Raw genomic sequence first — 18,781 nt, forward strand, 5'->3', positions numbered from 1 at the left:
AGGAATTAATTAAATGCTCCCTGGGAGTAACCTCCTGAATCTGGGCTACTGCAGGACAGTGTATATCATGTGAGTAAGAGAGAACATGAATATTTAGCAAAGCAAGTGAGGAACTGCACGGGTTCAGCATTATTTCATAATACTGCAGTGCTGCTCAGATGCTTTTCATCACAGGATTTTCAGAGTAGGTGGTTTAATAGTGATGTTCACTGTTGTCCACTATGAACAACATCTAACAACTTATAACTGAGAGTCTTAATGGTCAGAGAATTTGCAAAATAGCTCCAATTTGGAGCAAGTTCTGCAAGCATGATTTCTGTAATCTGTTCTCCTCAGTGAATGAAGCATCTTTTAAATACAGTCAGTGGCACAAACTCTTCACCTTTTCCTGTAAAAGCCATCCTGCTGCTTCTGAAGATGAAGTAATTGCTACGGTATTGGCAGAAGTTGGTCTTTGGGCTCTTCCTGTGGCCTTGGAATGCCAAAAGGAACCCTGCTGCAGCAGTTTTCTTAATGACAGCTACTAACTTTGAAATGCTTCTGCTTTTCCTGTTCTAGGAAACATTAGTTCAAGAAGTGATGAACTCAAAAGAAAGTGTGAAGATCTTGAAGCTCAGCTGAAAGCCAAAGAGGCTGAAAACAATGAATTATTGAAAGAACTTGAACAAAAGAATGCAATGATAATGGTGCTGGAAAACACTATTAAAGAAAGAGAAAAGAAGTATTTGGAAGAGTTAAAAATGAAAAGCCATAAGCTCAATATGCTGTCGAGTGAACTAGAGCAGAGAGCGAGCACTATTGCTTATTTAACTTCTCAACTGCACGCTACTAAGAAGAAGCTGATGAGTTCAAGTGGGACTTCAGAGGGGACCCCTTCAGGCAGTCCAGTGTTGTCCAGCTATAAGCCAGCCCCTCCCAAAGATAAACTGCCTGAGACTCCACGGCGCAGAATGAAGAAGAGTTTGTCAACACCACTCAATCCGGAGTTTGAAGAGGCCTACAGAATAGGATCCGATAGTCGGAAGCTGCTGTTAAGAGAGCATGTGGATGCCATGCCTGATCCCACTCCATTTCTGTTGGCCAGAGAAACATCAGAGGTCCATCTTATTAAGGAGAGGCCACTGGTTATTCCACCCATTGCTTCGGATCGAGCATCGGGTGAATCGCAGAGCCCAGCCCGAGAGAAGCCACACAAGGCACACGTTGGAGTGGCACATCGCATCCACCACGTCGCGCCCTCCCAGCCTCAGCCAGAGGTTGAAACGCTGGCGGTGGATCAGGTCAATGGAAGCAAGGTGGTCAGAAAGCACTCAGGGACAGACAGAACTGTTTGAGTCAAATCACTGTTGCCCTTTTCTGTTGCTGTTTATGCACTGTGATCCTATAGGATAAATAGCACCTGCAGTAAAGTTTCTTTTTGATGCCCCATGCATGCCAAACTTCTTCCAGATACATCATTAATAGATTATCCTCCTCTATTGAAACCTACTAGGACTGTGTTCATATGGCAAGGTATATAACTACTAAATGCTGTGGCCAAATCAGGGGTACCTGACTGCTTGCTTCTGAGCACTGCTCCATTTATTGTATTTACACATGTGGACAAAGGCACATGCTGCAGGCTGTGTTATTAATATTAGTGAGAACAAACTTACCTATAAACCTGCAGCAATACGTATCGGCTGTTAGCATTTGAATAGCAATGGTTCTTTTGTCTTCACTGTGTATGTAGCACTTACTTCATACACAAGCATTGACTTTCATGACAAAGCCTTCCTCATGGTAGCATTGGAAATCCATGTGGCTGTACATACACTTCAAAACAAATTAAGGACTTTTTTTTCCTTCAAAAGCTATCAGTTGTAAACTGTGTTGATAGTTTCTCAAAGTCCTGAGAGTCCCAGTAAGCATTGTTCAGCCCTAAATGCTTTGGTTTGTGGCTTTAAGCAAAAAATGAGGAAGGAAGGTGGAAAATCACTGTCTTCAATGGTTAATGGTCCTCTCAGAGTATGAACACATTGTTTTTGTTTGTATTTTTAAACTGAGTGGCATCATTTTACACTAGTCAGTCAGTGCACTGCACTTGTGGCACCTTCCATACTGGCTGAGAGCTCCTTTTTTTCAGGGAGAAAATGTACCTGGCTGTCCTGTATGAGAACGGTTCTTTATGCTCTGACCTGCACTTTGTTTTGTAAAGGTTGTTGGGTTTTTTTTCTTGAAAAGATGAGACTTATTCAGGGTACTGTGGGCAGTTCTGACTTATAGTAGCTTAGAAGCCGGAGCTGTTCCTCTGAAACGTGTGTGCTCAGTTTTAAATGTAACTGACTTACCCGCTTGTTACAAGAGGAGAACCTGGCATCCCTGATTTTTATCCTAGTCAGTTGGGATGCACTTGCCTTGTACCTGTCCTGGTTCCCCTGTCAAGTTAGCAACAGGCAGACCCTGCATCTGTTGTTAGGCTACTTGATTTCTGTTCCTTCTTTTTGTTCTTTTTTTCTAGGAAAGAAAGGCATACTGAGAGCTGTGCGTACGTAAGTTTTGGAAAGGAGTTTTCCTTACATTCTGCTCAGCACCTCCAGCTTGCCTCTGCTTCACTCTTGTCTGCAGCCTCTGAGTAGGACCGGCAAGAAAAAACAGCTCCCAAATGCTGCTAAGCTTATGATGTGCCTTCAAAAATTTCGAACACGTAACCTTTGTAAAAGCTGATGAAGGATCCCTGCCTGCCCTCTTTCCTTCCCCTTGCCAGCTGTAGTCTGCCCCTCCAGCTTTTTTTCTGCAGCTGTGTGTTGGTGTGTTTCCCTCTGGAGCCTTGGGTAACTACTTGTCAGCTTTCTCCCCCTCCCAAAAAGGCACTGACAGGATGAAAACAAGCTGTTCTTTCCTACCTGTGGTACTGCTAACTTCCCTGTGCAGCATGAGAACTTACTGCAGGGTTGGTCCCAGTCAGAGAGGATCTGATTGTCCGCTGACCTGAAGGCCTCCTGTGCCCTGTCCCTGTGCCCTCACAGCTCAGGCACTTGCTAGTTTGAGAAGCCCAGGAAATGCTTGTCAGCATTGTGCCTTGCCAGTTCTGTGCTAGGGTTTGTTTCATGAATGGGGGGGATGGGGAAAGCTCTTCCTGAGTAATGATCAGCTGAGGAAAGTCTGTTATCCTGGAGTTCAAAGTGTATTGTATTTACCAGCAGTGTTTTGGGTTTGGGGATTTCTTTGGTGGTCGTTGCCATATTTTTATGGCTATTGTATGAGTGAAGTACCCTGCCTCTTGTTCAAGGCTGGTGGAAGGCATCGCTTCCAAACCCAGCAGAAGTGATGCTTTGGGCAATTAAAACCATTTCTTACAACCGTACAGCCAAACTTCAGTCTTTGTGTCTGTGAGACTTATTATGTCTTTTCTATATGTATGTATATACTTTTTCCACACACACATATACCAGCTTAAAGTGTTTCTAAGAGGAAATACAAATGATGAAAAACTCTTCATTTATTGATTATTTATGATTATTATTGTTTATTGATGCCAGTAGCTCACAGTTATAATGTGCTGCTGGAAGCCAGGTGGACCTGAGGGGATGCTACCCCACCTGGGGGCTCAGTCTTTGCCTCTTTCTTTTTCCCTCTCTAACACAGGGGATGCTGTGAGGATCATGTAATGCCTAACTCCAGACTGTCAGTCTGCATTCAAAGTGAGACACACGCCTTGAAGCACCCAGTGGGAAATGTGCTTTGTGGTGTAAAGATCAGCTTCAAAAACAAGGCCAACGCCCATCGCGTTCCTTCTCTGCGAGGTGGTGTACACTGGTGTCCGGAGGGTGTTCTAAGGAGGGAAGGAGGACACTGAGTAGTGCTCAAAGTACTGCGTGAAAGTGGAAGCAACAGGGGTCTGTAAGAGATGGTTGTCTTCAGCCATTCACTCTGAGTGAGGAGAAACTTGCTGCTGCACAGTTTACGTGCTAGTGGCAATGATAGTGCTGCTGGTGTTAAAAGGACTCGCAACTACTGAGATTTAGGAACAGGAGGAAGTTAATAAGCAAATGTACCCAGTGGAAAAAAGTACCTGGAGTTTGAGCCTGTGTGCTTCAATGGGAATTATCTTCAGGATGGGTAACTCCACCACCAGCTCTCCTGGTTTGCTTTTTATCAAGCAGCCGTTCTCTGTGTCCCAATCTGCCCCTTCCAGGAACAGGCCAGAAACAAAGCAGCCTGTAAAGGCAGAAAAGCAGCATCTTAGACAGCAGTGACAAAACTCAGATCCTTTCAAACTGCATCTGCAAGGAGGAGTGAAACTTGTCTGCAGTTTGTTCTTTTAACACAGCTGCAAGCTGTGGATTTATAGCAATTTACAATTGATAGTGGCTGAGCTGCATTCTGTATGATAAATAGTGTTGGACTAAATACTGATTTTCTTGCTGTTTTCCTCCCTACAGTGGATGCTGCCTTCCAGTTATTTGCTTGTGTAATAGCCCAGTTCCAAGCAAGCGTTGTCACTCTGCTGGTTACATCACACCGACAGAAGGTGGATGTTTGAATCTTAGTAAATACAGGGAAGAAAGTGACTTGTTATTAACTAACTGAAAGCTGTGTTGGAAATGGAGGGGGACAGCAGCTCTGTTTTTGTCAATCAGGTCTAATACTCAGAGCTGCTCATCTGGCCCTACATGTGGTGTGCTCTATGCAGTAATTAGAACACTGCGAGGCACCACAATTTCAAGGGTATCTTTACACAGTAGGTAACACATAACTGTATTTACCTTTTTGTTTAAATACATTATTTGCACTGTCTGCATGTGTTGTCTGCAGAGGTGCAATCAAATTCTGCTCAGCAGTTTCAGCCAAGCAGTTTCTTTCTCCCTTCTGGCCTCAGTTAACTATTTTTTCTCCTCAAATACCCATGAAGTCACTTACCTTGTGTGGGCCCTTCAGTGATGTCCTCTGCAGTCCTGTATTTGGTCACCTCGGTGTAAAGGGTGGAGTGATCCAGGGGCCACTTGTTTTTCCTGCAGCAGGCTTGAACAAGAGCTGTCAGGTATGACTCTGGAATGTGCAGGCCTGAGAGCCACATCACCTTTGGTTCACTCTCATTTACCTGCAATCAGTAACTGAAGTCAGCCTGCAGTGCTTGGTCTGCTCTCCTCAGCTCAGAGGCTAATCTTAAAGGCTGGCCAGAGGCTTCATTCTCATTTGAGGCAGTGATTGATTACAATAAGTTTAAATTATTTAAAGCAGTGAAATTTCAACAACTTCTGCACCCCATCACTATTTTGCACTGTGTATAAGATAGACTGAAAAAGAGCTTCCTGGAGCCCCTTGCTTACTTACCCATGTGTTGTACTGGTTATACCTATCTCTGAAGAAAATAATCCAATTTCCGAGTGTTTTCAGCGTGTCGGGGGCCAGCCGCCTCCAGATGCCAGGAATCTGCCCATTAAAGAGTGCCCGAGCCACGTCGTCCAGCTCACTGCTCATCCCAACTTCCCCAGCCAAGGCCTGCAATGACAGTGACAGTGCTGAGTGCCGGAGCTGGTGCTAATTACAGCCTCAGCTGATGGATCTGCTGCTGTGAGCAGTGGTAGCACTGCTGTTACGTACACGCTGCAGTTCAGCCAGTGACTTTGCCATGCAAACGATGAGCTTATTAAAACGTTCCAGTTCCTGCAGCAGCACCACAGTTGTCGGGGTTAGGATCATTCCAAATGCTTTTCTTATCCTGGGAAGATCAAATACTTCTGGTATTTTGTTTTCTATATCCTGAGCAACATGAGCAATGTATTCATCTCGACTAACTCCGGCACCAGATTCACCTGAAACAAAAATAACCGAGTGAGACTAAATCCCCCCTGTTATTAATTTTTATAAGAGAACTGTGCAGGCTGACTCACTGCTCGGCACCCACACGTCTTTACCCGCCCCATGCAGCACTGACCTTGGCACCAGCAGGTTCCCTGTATGCCCAGCACTTTGAGCACATGCTGAGCTACTTTCCTGCTGTCAGGGCTCAGCAGCTCAGTTGCTTTTCAGCCCCTGCTCTTTGCAGCCTCTGCTCCATGAGGCCATTCCATGTGCTGGCAGGCAGAGCCGGGCTGTGCTGCAGCCTGCGGGGTTCCAAAGGCCCCAGACTGTGCTGTGTGGCTGCAGGACACTTGGCAGCACAATCCCTGCAGTGCAGTTCACCACCTCGTTAGTTCCTATCTGCACAAACAGTCCCAAGGGCTGGATGTACCTGTCTGAGGCTGCAGCTCAAGAAGATGAGACCAAATGCTCCGAACTGCCTGTGTGTAATACCCGATCTCTGCATTGGCGTGAAGGCCGAATACTTCTGGACTATTAGCCAGGGGCAGACCTTCTATTGCCACTGCAATACAAAAACACACTTACTATCTTCATACTGATGCACACATTGCACTACAGCTACCAGACCATGCATAGTGTAAGCAGAGTTATTAAATAATAACTTACATGACAGAGAAAGCATTACTTACCAGCAAAGTCGTCTTTCACATTCCCTTGTGGAATCCTGTAATCAACCTCATCATTTTTGTAAAAATGAAATGTCTGGAATGTGTCAAATAAGAAATCACCGAGGTACTCATCCATATAGACAGTCAGAATGCGGCGATCAAAGCTGTCAATGGCACGGCCCCCATACATGACCTAGAAATAATTACACTGGTTATAGAGCACTGCCTTGTGAGGCAGAAAACACAGTTAAAATAACACTAGAAGTTCCAAAGCATTTTGCTATTGCAGTGGCTGCACAGTGTCTAATGCTGTCTCCCTTGAAGGCTTCCTCCTTCTCAAGAGGAGCTGCTCTGGGCCACTCCTGAGAGCCAGTCTTGGTGATGTATTTGTGTACATGCAGCAGTAACAGCTCAGGGGTTCCTTCACTCACCTCTCCAATGAGATACTTGAGGCTGCTCCATGGGATTTTACCATCATCTTGCTCGAAAGCTTTTGTCAAGTATGTTTGAAGAATTTCCATGCAGACCTGATAAAGATATTAAAACAAGACGAGAAGATTCAAAGCTACACGTCTGTGATTTTACTTAACCCAGTTCTTGTTTGACAACTAACAACAGTTTGTTCCTCAACAGAATGAATTAGAAAGCATACATCTCATTAAGGAAAGAAGCCCATGGGGGAGGGTTGTAAAATAAATGCATTTCTATAAACCATGTACATAAATACAAACATAAACGACTGAGAATCTCATTAAGTTTTGTGGTCTTACTGTGATCAAAATTGACATTATGGAAGATCACAAGTCTATGTGAGTCCACAGCAACAAAAAAAAAGGTCAATTATTATATTACAAGAAAGGACTGAAGCTGGATAGACCACATTTTCAGAAGTAATTTGAGCGACTCAGGAACAGAAGAGCTGTTATTATTTCCTTACCTGGAAGTCAGACTCATTAAAATCATAGGGTACGTTCCAGCCAACCTTCCCAAACTTCCTCCTCTCCTGAACCACGGCGTGGAAAAACGCCAGCACGTAGACTAAGGATTTGAAGGCAGGATGTGGGCATTGCTCCAAGGCTTCTTTGGGAATCCTGAAGTAGGTGGCTCTCATGTTCAGCTTCAGACCATTCGGTGGCTCTGTTACAACCTATCAAAAGAATCAGGGACACCATTGATCACCAAATAGCATCAAGAAGGTAAACAGTCAAATGTCTCGTGCAAACAGCACAAGCTGCAGAAACTGACCAGCTTTCTAAATCCATATCAATATGGGGCTATTTTGTATGTAAAGACATCCGACCTTTTATCAGGGTTAGCAGAGATGTGAAGAGACACCTGGTACTATTTGACATACAGCTGCGTTATTGGAAGGATTAATGGTTCATCATACTTTCACTTACTGAAATATTAGCAGTAATTACAGATCCTGCACACCACAACACTAAGATGGCTTAATACCGCCTTGCTAATTATCGAATGAAAGCAGAGTCAGCTTCATGGCACCGCTGTCAAAGAGCTATAAAACGTATTTCTAAGTGCATTTGTGCAGTCTTAAATCAAAAACGTGTTCACACTCACTTCTAACTGTGGCACAAAGAGATTCTGAGGTGAATAGCTCCAGAGCTGAGCATATACTGGTGGATCTGATACACCACTGCCATCAACTCCGTGTAATAACGTTATCCCATTTACTGCACTGTTTCACCACAGCGGAAGTAAAGCAGTCACAAAATAGAACACCAGGACTGCATCATGGCTTGAGCCGTCAAAATAATCAGCTCAGCTTGTGATAGATGCTGCAGCCTGAAGTAGCAACTGGAAACCATTATCCTATTACAGCGTCTGCTCCACTGACACTATTAACAGGTGAGACAGACCTCAGCTCTGCACTAAGTGACTATTTCTGACTGTTGGATATACTACATATGTGGCAGCATTAGAATGAATGTTAAGAGCATTTGTTACATCTCCAGGTTTACTCCCAAAGCTCTGTTCTAAAATAACAGCTGTCATCCAAAGGGAAAAAAAAATCACCAGAAAATAAACAAGATGGTAGAAAACCTATCGGGGTAATGAAAATAAAACCCTTGTGCACGGCCCAAGTCAACGTGCTGCATTCAGGTCACGCTCCTCCCCAGGCAGCCTGACAGCTGAGCTCACAGGACAGGCCCTCCCGCTGGGGTTTGTTCTCCTGCAGCACCTTCAGTGACTTCTGCAGGATCCCAATGGGGAAGTGGTCGGTTGGGTCTGTCGTCAGCCAGAGGCGATAGTCGCGGTGAGGATCTGTGATGTTCTCCAGGGCCTTTTCCAGACTGATGAGCCACTTCACCAAAAGGTGACAGTTCTGCAACATCAGCCACTCTCCTTTCACCACCACATCCTCCAGCATCTGCAGGGCGATCTGAAGGAGCAGAAAGAACCATCTGTGAGTAACACTCCCTTCATTGTGAAAGCAAACCAACTCTCACAGGTTAGAGCAGAAGATTCTTCTTGCCAGCACACATACCCAGTCTTTTAGTTAGAGTAGAACGCTCCTCCCTTTAAATGGAATTGCACCAATCTCACAACCAGTCGCTAAGATTCTCTTTTTCATTTCATTAATCCCTTTTGGAATTAAAGTCATGTAGGTTTTCATGACTCTGAAGTAGTGTACGTGGCCCAGGAGAGGATGGTGATCAGAGTCTAACAAGGGGCGACCTCAGTGAAGCTCCTCAGAGTTCTGACTGAACTTGCAGCTAATTCAGCAGCTGCTGAGCTGGGGATGTTTCAGCATAAGGGTCCATAACAAAAAAAAACCCACAGGAAAGACAGAAAGAGCAGCAGGATGTTTTTTGTATCAAACACTGTGACTTCAGATCAGCCCTTGTTCTTACACCCTTTGAAAGGCTACAGAGCAACTTCAGTTCAACAATTTTAACAGCTGAAAACATCACTCTGAACATAAAAACCATAAAACCATCCTAGCAGCCGAATGCCCTCTCTCACATTACAAAAAAGTATTATTTCTAGGTTGGCAAATTATATTCTATTTCCAAAGCACAGATTAACTTCATTTTCAGTGGCCTTCAGAAAGGAAACTCAACAAGTCCATGACACAAAAAGCATGACTTGCAGTTCACACACTAACTCAGGGCCCACAGAACGTTCAGTTACCTTTTCTTGGCCTTGCCCCATGGCCAGGAATTTGAGTTTATCCCCTCCAAAGCCCGACCTCTCAGCCAGTTTCATGAGGTCACTAATGGGATCACAGCCAGGACTTAAGATAAAAACAACCGGTGAGTTAGGACTGCTCTGCTCAAAGATGGCTTCAAAGCTGATCACGGGGGGCTGCACAAACCTGGTAGGAAAAGAAGCACAGTGAGCTGCTCTACCAAAAAAAAAGTATCAATTTTGTGTAAAAGATGACTATAATTCAAACTGCACATGGAAATAACACAGAGGGAAAAAAACATGCTTCTTTGTGTAGGCAAAGCATGCAAACCATTTACATTTGCAACAAGAGTGACTCACTTCTCACTCATTGTCAGGGAAACGTAGTCAGTCACTGCTCGATAGACCCGGTCCACTCGGAAACAGCGCAGGAGCAGGAGCTTCTGGAAGCTTGTGAGACTGTCCTGGTAGTGCATGGGGAATGGCAGCTGCTCCAGAGCATCTGTATCGTACCACTGGCAAGAGAAAGTGGGAGGTAATGCAGATTGATCAGATGGATCCATCAGTGAAATTAGTAGGAAAAGCAAAAACAGTTTGACACAAAAGTAGAAAACAAAGAAGGAAGTTGATTCGCTGCAGTGAGATTTGAAAAGGTTCGGCTCTTTGAGCACAAAGCATTGGTAGGAAGGTTGAGCTCTGGTGCTGTGGGAGGAGGCAGCGCATCAGAGCATTGTGTGATTGAGCAGCACAGAAAGGACAGTGAAACACTGACTGTTGAAATCAACAGCAAAAGTTCCACTGACTTGAACAGGGCAAAGAGCTCCTCAAAGGCATTGGCTGGAAAACAAAGTGTGTACAACGCAGCACAGAAGACTTTGGGGGGTTATTTAATAACAAGAACCTTAATTCCTCCAGTTCAAGAGTAAAAGCAATGCCTTGACAGAAAACACCAGTGGTGACATGCCTCCTATAGAGTTCTATGGCACAGTGCATCGTACTTGAACATTTAATACCAGAAGAAAAACAAGGATTGCAGAAAAGCACGTACATTTTTCCACACATCTGGATTTTGTTCCACATCATCTGGAAGAGATTCAAATTGCTCAGGAAATTGTTCAGACAAACGAATCAGGTCTTCCCAGCCTTGATCTGGAAGCCAAGCGTACGGTTTCTTTCGTTCGCTCTTCTCCAGGGAAGTATTGCCTGGTCACATTCAGAAACCAACGTGAATGTCAGGATCATCAGTTCAGGTACCTGACCACACAGAGCCCCACCACACAGAGAAACCATTTGGAAATTCGTTTCTGGAAGCACTGTGAGATTAAACTGCTCTGCTGAAGTAAAAATAGCATTTAAAAGTGCCTGCAGAAGCCAAAGTTGTATCTTTGCACACATTTCTATTTATAAGTAGTTAGGAAGAAACTGGAGATTATTTCCTCGGGTAACATTCTCATTATCTGTAACTAACACAACATTTGTCAGCATCTCTGGTGAGAAGAGATTCACCTCTTTGCTGCTTAACAAAGTAAAAAAATGCCAATAGCAAAATCCCCAGTTCACGTAAACCAACATATTCCAGCTGACTTCACAACTCAGTCAATGTTTATCTCTGAAATATCCTCTAGCTATCACCACACGTATATTTCCATACAAATATATTCACATTACCTTTTAAAAAGAAGTCAAGTTCATCACGGGGCACTCTGCCATCAGATTGTTCTATCTTCACAGTCATGTTAAAGGAGAACAATAACTTGTGCCTCTCAAACAAGCCTATGTTAAAAGGACAACATTTTCAACCATCTGCTCCAGTCCCAAATGTTTTAGCACCAGCCTTTACATCTACATCCTGCACCTGGTCACCCCATGAAGTTCAAGGTGACTGAAGACAGGGCTTTGGATCAGGTTTGCACAAGTTCAGACCGAGTGCAAGTTTGTCAAAATGGCACCTGTGAGAAACACCCAGGAATGTAAGACCCGTATCTGGAATGTGCCATTTGTAGTTGGATTAAGAAAGGATTCAATTAATTAAGTTGTAATACGTGTACTTCATGTAGAAGGGAGTGACTGTAAACCAGGAACAATGCTGAAAACTAAACCTCAGTGGGTTTGTTATTGTTTGATAATCTGCCCCTCTAATGTAAACCAGCTGAAAGCTGGCGAACAGCAGAGTATCATTAAACTGCACTAACCTGTGCAGCCATAGTTATAGGTGTTGAAAGTCACTGTATCCATGATGGTTTTTAACCTCTTTGGAAGAATAGGACTGGGCATGGATTTCCGAAGAGAGAGTCCAAAAACCTCTAAGAAGGAGACCAGAGAGTACTGGTACATCTTGTTGACAACCGCCATTTCAGACAGAACGGAGAACAAAATGGCCCCCCTCCTGGCAGCTGTTCTGTAGCCATCTCGAAGCTGGTCAATATCCGCCGCTGTTTTCACAGCCAGTTTAAGTTTTTCGATCACCTAGACAGACATTGATTTTATACACATATAATTAATGCACTGACATATTAATATACACATATAATTAGTGTATTTAGCCATGTTGAAACAATTATTAATATATAGGATGTAAAATTACGTAACAGCATGCATTAAAAGCACGCGAATACCAGGAGGCAAGATACTGAAGACCAGTAATGTTCACATATTAGCTTACTTTCAAAAAAACCCTAACTATGTGAAAATGCAAATCATTCATCTTTAAATACTTTCATACTTTAAATAAGCAAAATTTCTCTTAATACTCTGTAGGGAGATAGGGGCTTTATAGTCTGAGGAGAGAATGAGACATTGCTGAGGCAGGGTCCTCATTCAATTGGAGACACCTGAACTATGTCAAAAGATTTACATAGGATCATACAAATAGCATTGGAAAGACCCTCTGGAGACATTTACTTCAACTTTTAGTCCAGAACAGGATTACTGCTACCACTAGGTCAGGCCATCCTTGGCTTTGCCCAGCTAAGGCTTGTAAGCCTCCAAGGACAGATATCCTACATCTTCCCTAAGTAACAAAAATCTTTAATTTCCATTTCAGATCTGATATGATACAAGACAAAGATTGTTTCAGAGCTGGCACATATACATCCCTTACTCTTCATTTTAAAACTGTGAACAACTATCTCTTTGGTCCTAATAATGACTGTCCTGAAAATAGGACAATGTTCTCTGATGCAAAAAAATTACTGCTCAGTGCTGAAAGATACAACATGTTCATTCTCAAAGCTAAGAACTAGGTTGAAAGGAATGAAGGGTTCTCATGAAAGAAAATGAAACACAATGAGAAAGATGAGATTCAATAAGTTTCAATAAGATTCAATCCTATTAAAAACGAAATCCTGACAACCAGCTGGTACCTCAGTAGCTTTGGTTTTTGTGTCCTCCATGGTTTGCACCAAGTCTATGTTGTCCAACATGTTTCCTGTGGACGATGTCAGTTCCCGAAGGAGAGAGTCTTCCAGATCTTTCAGCAAGTTTTTATTGTAGCTTGTCTCCTGGATGAGGTTTTCTCTCTGTTCTTCCAATTCTTTTTTTTCAAAGCCCGTAATAACACTGAGCAATTGATCCTCCAAGCCCTTCAGCGTAACTACAGATACAACACAAAACAGCCTTTTGTAAAAGAACAAGGACTGCTTTTAGACAAACCATTTCACCTTCGTCATCTCATAAAACTACAGCAATGCAACAGAGTGGCTTGGATGATAACTGTAATTAATCGTATCAATGCATCCTAACCTGACAGGTATAAGATCTTCATTTGTGTTTCAGATTAAGAGAGAGAAGTGAGAAGTTTATATTAAATCAGACAATAAGTATTAGTGAGACTATTAAATGTTAAAGTTTTCTTGTTTCAAATAACCACCCAGGCCCTAAACAGCATCATGACTATTTTGTTAATAAACACACACTGCTTACCTGTATAATTGATAACCATGGCTTTCCCAAATACAGCGGGAGAATATTTTGGGTTTCCTAACGTGGTGTTCAGGTACAATCTAAAATTACTGTCATAGTCAACCTCCTTGTCACCCAGGACAATGAATTTTCGCCCCTGTGCAACTTTGATATTCTTCTCTAAGACATTGTCTATCACAGGATCAATGTATTCATCAACACCATGCAGCAGGAAAGGATTTCCATACTTTATGGCAAGTTCTAGCTGTTTAAGGAAATCTGGGTCATTGAAGGAAGACATCTGCAAGAGAATAACAGAAAGCTATGAAAACGGGACTTCCAACTATGCTTCTGATCGTGACATTGTCCTGCATGAAATTCCATCCTGGAGCTGAGAAAAAACACAAGCAGCACAGCCTCTTGGTTACACTCACTTGTACTGAGGCTGGCAAATATCCCAAACAAACCATCAGACCCAACAAGATTAAACTATTGTTTATCTTTACCCTCAGGTTATTTTTTTCTTCTTTCTTCTTAATCCAATTTAAAGCCTGTTGTTGTGGGTCAATACAGAGTGGGAAGCGACTTGCATATGTTGTCAGAATGCCATTCTGGACAGAGAGCTCATCTGGAGGCAATCCTTGAGAAACCCACCTATGAAGCAAAGATCAAGCTGGAACACAAACTTGATGGGACAGCAGAGAATTTCAGTAGTCAGTAAAATTATGCAATCCTTCAAGTATACTATTAGAAACACAAGGCAAGCAGGCAGCATATGTGATTGCAAGAGCAGTGTCCAAACTAAGACTGACTCATTGACTACACCACTCACAACTCACACTGCTGCATTTGGGGAGGAATCACACAGCAGCTGAAATTTGGGTTACTTGGCTACAGGCTTAATTCCAAATGTACTGACGTAAATGAAAAGACTGCTGCTAAGCCTTGAGTGGAACACATATTATAGATAACTAATAAAAAGGTATGCATTCATGAAAAGGTAAGGTTCAGTGAATGTACTTGTATAGAGAACAATGGTTCATTATAACAAATAGCCTCTGCCAACCAGGAAAATAATTGTCTCCTTGCCACCCTTGTGGCATGAAGTAGAACAGTCTTTCCACCTACACTTCAGCGCACAGTGCCAGACTCACACTCCCACTGCATGATACAGCAGTCACTGATTTCTTAACGGGACATACCTGCTAACCTCCACCTCATCAGTCAGGAGGCTTTCTAACCTAAAAGGCTGACTGACAGGAATCTCTCGTGAAAGAACGTCTTCTTGCCACACTTGATAGATCATCTCGTTACGAAACTCCCAGACGAATGCTCCTTCATAGCTCAGAAAGGAAGCGCAGAGTAGACAATCTCCAAGCAACTTCACTTTTCTCACCTTGAGCTCCTCTAATTCCTTTGCCCACCTGACAGAAAAATAATGGGATCCTGCGTGAATCTGTACCAGGGGATGAGGATTCTTTTCCAACTGCTGCTACTTTATCTAATGATTGAGACAACCACAAAAGGTACAGTCTGTTGTTCTCTCATTTACTGTAATGACACTGAGTAGATTTGAATCAAAAATATCTCAGTTTCATAGATTTTATTCCTAGCATTTGATATTCTGAGGTCAAGAACAGTCCTCTTGGAATCTACACTTACCTCTCATTCTCAGAACTCAAGCCATTGATGAGCTTGTCAGCAGCTTCCAATCTTCTTTGCATAATCTCTGCTTCTTCTTGTAACTGTTGCTTTTCTCTTATTGCCTCTTGATACTTATCCCCCAAAGCTTTAAGCTCCTCCTGAATTCTTGTTAGCTCTGCGTTTATCTTATCCAGTTCCCTCTTACTTAAGAGATAGTTCCGTTCTAGCCTTGCCACCTATGTTATGAAGGAAAATATAGAGTATTATCAGAGAAAAGAGGGGGTTTGGAGAGAAATCAAGTTCTTCTTTCTGGCTATCTGGTGTATTTTAAAGCACCATAAATGGTGTCAGCCAAAACTTCCTCGTCTGCCTCTCCCCATCCTAAACATTTACCTTGTGGTCTGAAACTGCAGCTCCAAAGCAGACAAACTTCCTGAAGCAGAGTTCTCAACACATAAGCTGTATTAAGGATGTAAGCAGTCCTGCCAACATCAGAGGTCAGCAGGACTGTCATCCCAGACAAGAGATGAGGCTTGTCTGCTTAATAACAGTGATATTAAGACCTTAAAAATAGTCAGGCCCCCCATCTAGTAAATATACTTTATCAGTAGTCAGCTGTATACAAGCAGATTTTCTGTTAGGAATTTTCCCAGTGCCATAAGATTTTCTTTCATAACACAGCTAAGGTCCCAGTCTCTAAAAAATGTTGATTAGAAGGTCAGCATTCAAGGGGCACGGATGTGTGACAGAGCTCAAGTGTCACGTGTTTTCAAGCATGTTTTCAGTAGACAGCTAAAAATTGCTTTTCTGACCATGTAAGACTGTCAAATTCCACCTGACCTCATTTCTCTCATCTCTTTTCAGCGCTAGAGTGGATGGGAACCCATTCTGCAGCATGACAGCATAACAGACACGGCACATAATAACTGTACATTCCTCACCAGTGCTGCAGTATTTCCAAACACCTCTTCTGAAGCACCTCAGAAACCCCTCACTATGAAATCTCCAAGTGTTATCAGGTTTCATCCTGCTCAGAGTCTGAATTCATGCACTGTACCTTCTCTCTCTTTGGCTTGACTTCTCTAACTACATCACAGTAGCCCATCACTGCTTCAACAAACTTCAGCATTCCCAGGCCAGCTCTGCTGACCTGTTCCATTTCAGCGAAGGTAGTATTAAGATTCCTTAGCACAGCTAAATGGACAAAGACATTGCAAGTGAGCCAAGTTATAGTGCAGAAATCTTCAGAGAAACAAGGTTTCCAAACAGCAATATTGAGCAATTTTGACAGATTATATGGATCACTTGTCAGAATATAAAAGATTCTGAACTCATGATGGAGGTAGTGGGCTGTAACTATACAGTAATACTGACAGTGATTTCCCGAGTTCCTTCTCAAACAAAAGGTAGAGCCTTCAGTTTTCTGAGGGCTGAGCACGGCGTTACTTTCATTCCAAGCCTACGGCTCATAGAATCCTCACAGCTGAAGGGACATCCCGCAGCTCGGTGCCATGGCACATTTACACTGTCGGTGTCACTGACAAAGATACTAAGGACTATCAGCTCCAAAAGTGGAGATGCCGGGGATTGAACCCGGGGCCTCATACATGCAAAGCATGCGCTCTACCACTGAGCTACATCCCCGTTAATGATTTACCTTGGTCAGTAATTTACCTCGAACATGTTTCACTTGGCCGTACGTAATCCCATCGAAATCCAGCTCCATTAGAGAGCGCAGGAAATTGGCCTCTGACATCATCCCTTTGGCTGTCTTCCAGCTTAATTCTTTGTAACCCCTCATAATAAGGACACATTCCAAAACACACTGCACCTGTTTAGGGGGTTTTGCAAAGGATCTAGAAAACAAGCAAAAACGACGATGGGGGAAAAAAACCACAATGCTAGACTTGTGCTTCCCAATGACACTGCTAATGAAATATAACAACAGCTATTAAATAAGACATTTTAAACAAAGGGAAAAATAGAATCCAGCCAAAACAAGAACTAGTTAGCTAGATGAGGGCTCAGAACTGGTTGTTGCATTCAAACAATGTGATCAATAAAACCATGACCTATATTTTTCCCTCGTGCAATCAGGCAGCTGTTCAGTGGGGGGTGCAGTACTGAAGGAATCCAGGGGTCTAACACAGAAAAGAAACTAGACAAGTGTGGCAGGGAATGAAAAGCTCCTGCTGTTCTGGGGGGAGCTAAGGACTGTGTGCAATTTCATACCTGTCCCCAAATACAAAATGTATTATAAGAACACTAGAAGCAATTCAGCACAAAAGTACATTTTCATGCTACCAAGGCATCGCTGCAAATAGAAAGAACAGGCTTGAGGAGAAGTCCTGGGCTTCTGTTGTGACATCTGCACCTGGGAAACTTACGACCTGATAACCCACGCACTATGCCCGCAAGGAAAGTGAGGCTGACTCTAAAATGACCTCCCTATGAGTTTCCAAGCATTTATGCTATTGTACATCTAAATGAACTACCTGATCTCAGTAACATCAGACTTGTCAAGTTTCTGCAGCTCCAGTTTGGCAGCTTCTAAAACAGGCATAACTTCATCCAGAGCTGACTCAGCTTCCGCCTTCTCCTTAGCAATAACCTTATTCTGTTCCTGTATCTCCTTAGCTTTTTCTTCAGCCAGTTTTTTCTTTGTTTCAGCTAAAAATTATAAAAGCAGGACCATAAATGAATTAACCAAATTTGTTTGCAGAGCAGTACTAATGTACTAATATATGTGTTAATATGTACTAATATACATGTGCTTTTGGCTCAAAATCAGAAATCACCACCAAAGCAGTGCCCTTCTATTTCTAGCTTGCCAGTGTTTACAGGGCTCCATCCATCACCAGGATGGCAATACCATCAGAGTTCCACACAAAGCACAGATAATCACTTCTAGTGTGCTTCCCTCTGACTTTCTTCCAAAAGCATTTCTGAAACACAAGATCCCTTTCTTGCTGTTGCCTCTTTCCCACATTACTCCTTATAACTTAGGAAGGCAAGACAAGGGCTGGTTAGAATGCAGGACCTGCTCTTCTAGAAAGATCCTGCATCAGCACAGGCAGAACAAGTGGGTCATCTCTAAAAGCATCTGGAGCTCTTAAAGTGGCTTCCAACCCAACACAGGCTATGCAAGCCTTGCTTAGCCTGAGGGACACTTCAGCAGTTATAAACTACCTACCTATTTCAGTGTTTTCTGCAATCTCTTTTAACAAAATCTCGCAAGCAGCTGATTTTTCTGCTAGCACAATCTTTTGCTCTGCAAGTTTCTCGTTCAGCTCAACCAACTGCACACTGGCTTCCTTCAGCTTATCTAGGCCGCTCTCCAGCCGTTTGCATTGTGCTAGAAAGGAGAGAAATATTAGTGATTCCTTGGTATTATTGCACAGCAGTAGACAACGTCATAGAAGGTAGACGTGCTTATAAGTGCACTTTACAACACACCTCAGTTATGACAGGAAAATCACTGTGAAAGATTTTTTATTTTATAAGCTTCCCACACAAGACATCATTAAAGTTACCTGTGCTGCCAATAAGTGGCCGTGCACCTTTACTTGCTTTCACTACTGCACTGCTGATATGTGATCCTCTTTGCATGCTTCAGTACTCACCGAAGCATG

General features: G+C 43.0%; 2 protein-coding genes and 1 non-coding gene across 10 annotated transcripts in view; 1 reads left to right on the top strand and 2 right to left on the bottom strand.

Annotated features, from left to right (window-relative positions):
- The window catches only part of CCDC92 (coiled-coil domain containing 92), a 50,490-nt gene extending 47,144 nt beyond the window's left edge, over positions 1 to 3,346 (top strand). For 4 of the 6 annotated variants that reach the window (XM_085555599.1, XM_085555600.1, XM_015877823.3 and 1 more), the window contains one exon: positions 559 to 1,428. In XM_085555599.1, coding sequence (XP_085411725.1) covers positions 559 to 1,334 — 776 coding nt within the window. In that variant the 3' untranslated portion in view covers positions 1,335 to 1,428. Of the gene's footprint in view, positions 1 to 558; positions 1,429 to 2,500 lie in introns of those variants that run through there. The other 2 variants (XM_085555601.1, XM_015877826.3) reach the window with 1 other exon arrangement.
- A 134-nt stretch (positions 3,347 to 3,480) lies between these two features.
- DNAH10 (dynein axonemal heavy chain 10) overlaps positions 3,481 to 18,781 on the bottom strand; it is a 49,845-nt gene continuing 34,544 nt past the window's right edge. For 2 of the 3 annotated variants that reach the window (XM_085555559.1, XM_015877792.3), the window contains 24 exons: positions 18,343 to 18,504; positions 17,645 to 17,819; positions 16,824 to 17,005; positions 16,207 to 16,343; positions 15,168 to 15,385; positions 14,708 to 14,929; positions 14,012 to 14,159; positions 13,527 to 13,806; positions 12,968 to 13,197; positions 11,798 to 12,071; positions 11,274 to 11,378; positions 10,654 to 10,808; positions 9,966 to 10,120; positions 9,609 to 9,792; positions 8,656 to 8,856; positions 7,393 to 7,602; positions 6,887 to 6,982; positions 6,477 to 6,648; positions 6,218 to 6,349; positions 5,587 to 5,798; positions 5,317 to 5,484; positions 4,903 to 5,083; positions 4,055 to 4,200; positions 3,481 to 3,814 (listed from right to left, as the gene is read on the bottom strand). In XM_085555559.1, coding sequence (XP_085411685.1) covers positions 3,668 to 3,814; positions 4,055 to 4,200; positions 4,903 to 5,083; positions 5,317 to 5,484; positions 5,587 to 5,798; positions 6,218 to 6,349; positions 6,477 to 6,648; positions 6,887 to 6,982; positions 7,393 to 7,602; positions 8,656 to 8,856; positions 9,609 to 9,792; positions 9,966 to 10,120; positions 10,654 to 10,808; positions 11,274 to 11,378; positions 11,798 to 12,071; positions 12,968 to 13,197; positions 13,527 to 13,806; positions 14,012 to 14,159; positions 14,708 to 14,929; positions 15,168 to 15,385; positions 16,207 to 16,343; positions 16,824 to 17,005; positions 17,645 to 17,819; positions 18,343 to 18,504 — 4,292 coding nt within the window. In that variant the 3' untranslated portion in view covers positions 3,481 to 3,667. Of the gene's footprint in view, positions 3,815 to 4,054; positions 4,201 to 4,902; positions 5,084 to 5,316; positions 5,485 to 5,586; positions 5,799 to 6,217; positions 6,350 to 6,476; positions 6,649 to 6,886; positions 6,983 to 7,392; positions 7,603 to 8,655; positions 8,857 to 9,608; positions 9,793 to 9,965; positions 10,121 to 10,653; positions 10,809 to 11,273; positions 11,379 to 11,403; positions 11,555 to 11,797; positions 12,072 to 12,967; positions 13,198 to 13,526; positions 13,807 to 14,011; positions 14,160 to 14,707; positions 14,930 to 15,167; positions 15,386 to 16,206; positions 16,344 to 16,823; positions 17,006 to 17,644; positions 17,820 to 18,342; positions 18,505 to 18,781 lie in introns of those variants that run through there. The other variant, XM_085555560.1, reaches the window with a different exon arrangement.
- TRNAA-UGC (transfer RNA alanine (anticodon UGC)) lies at positions 16,722 to 16,793 on the bottom strand. The gene has a single exon. It is a non-coding gene; the product is annotated as a tRNA-Ala (tRNA).

This window comes from Coturnix japonica, chromosome 9, assembly GCF_054131305.1.
Source record: "Coturnix japonica strain WE chromosome 9, WE-NBRP24, whole genome shotgun sequence".
Taxonomy (NCBI): Eukaryota; Metazoa; Chordata; class Aves; order Galliformes; family Phasianidae; genus Coturnix; species Coturnix japonica.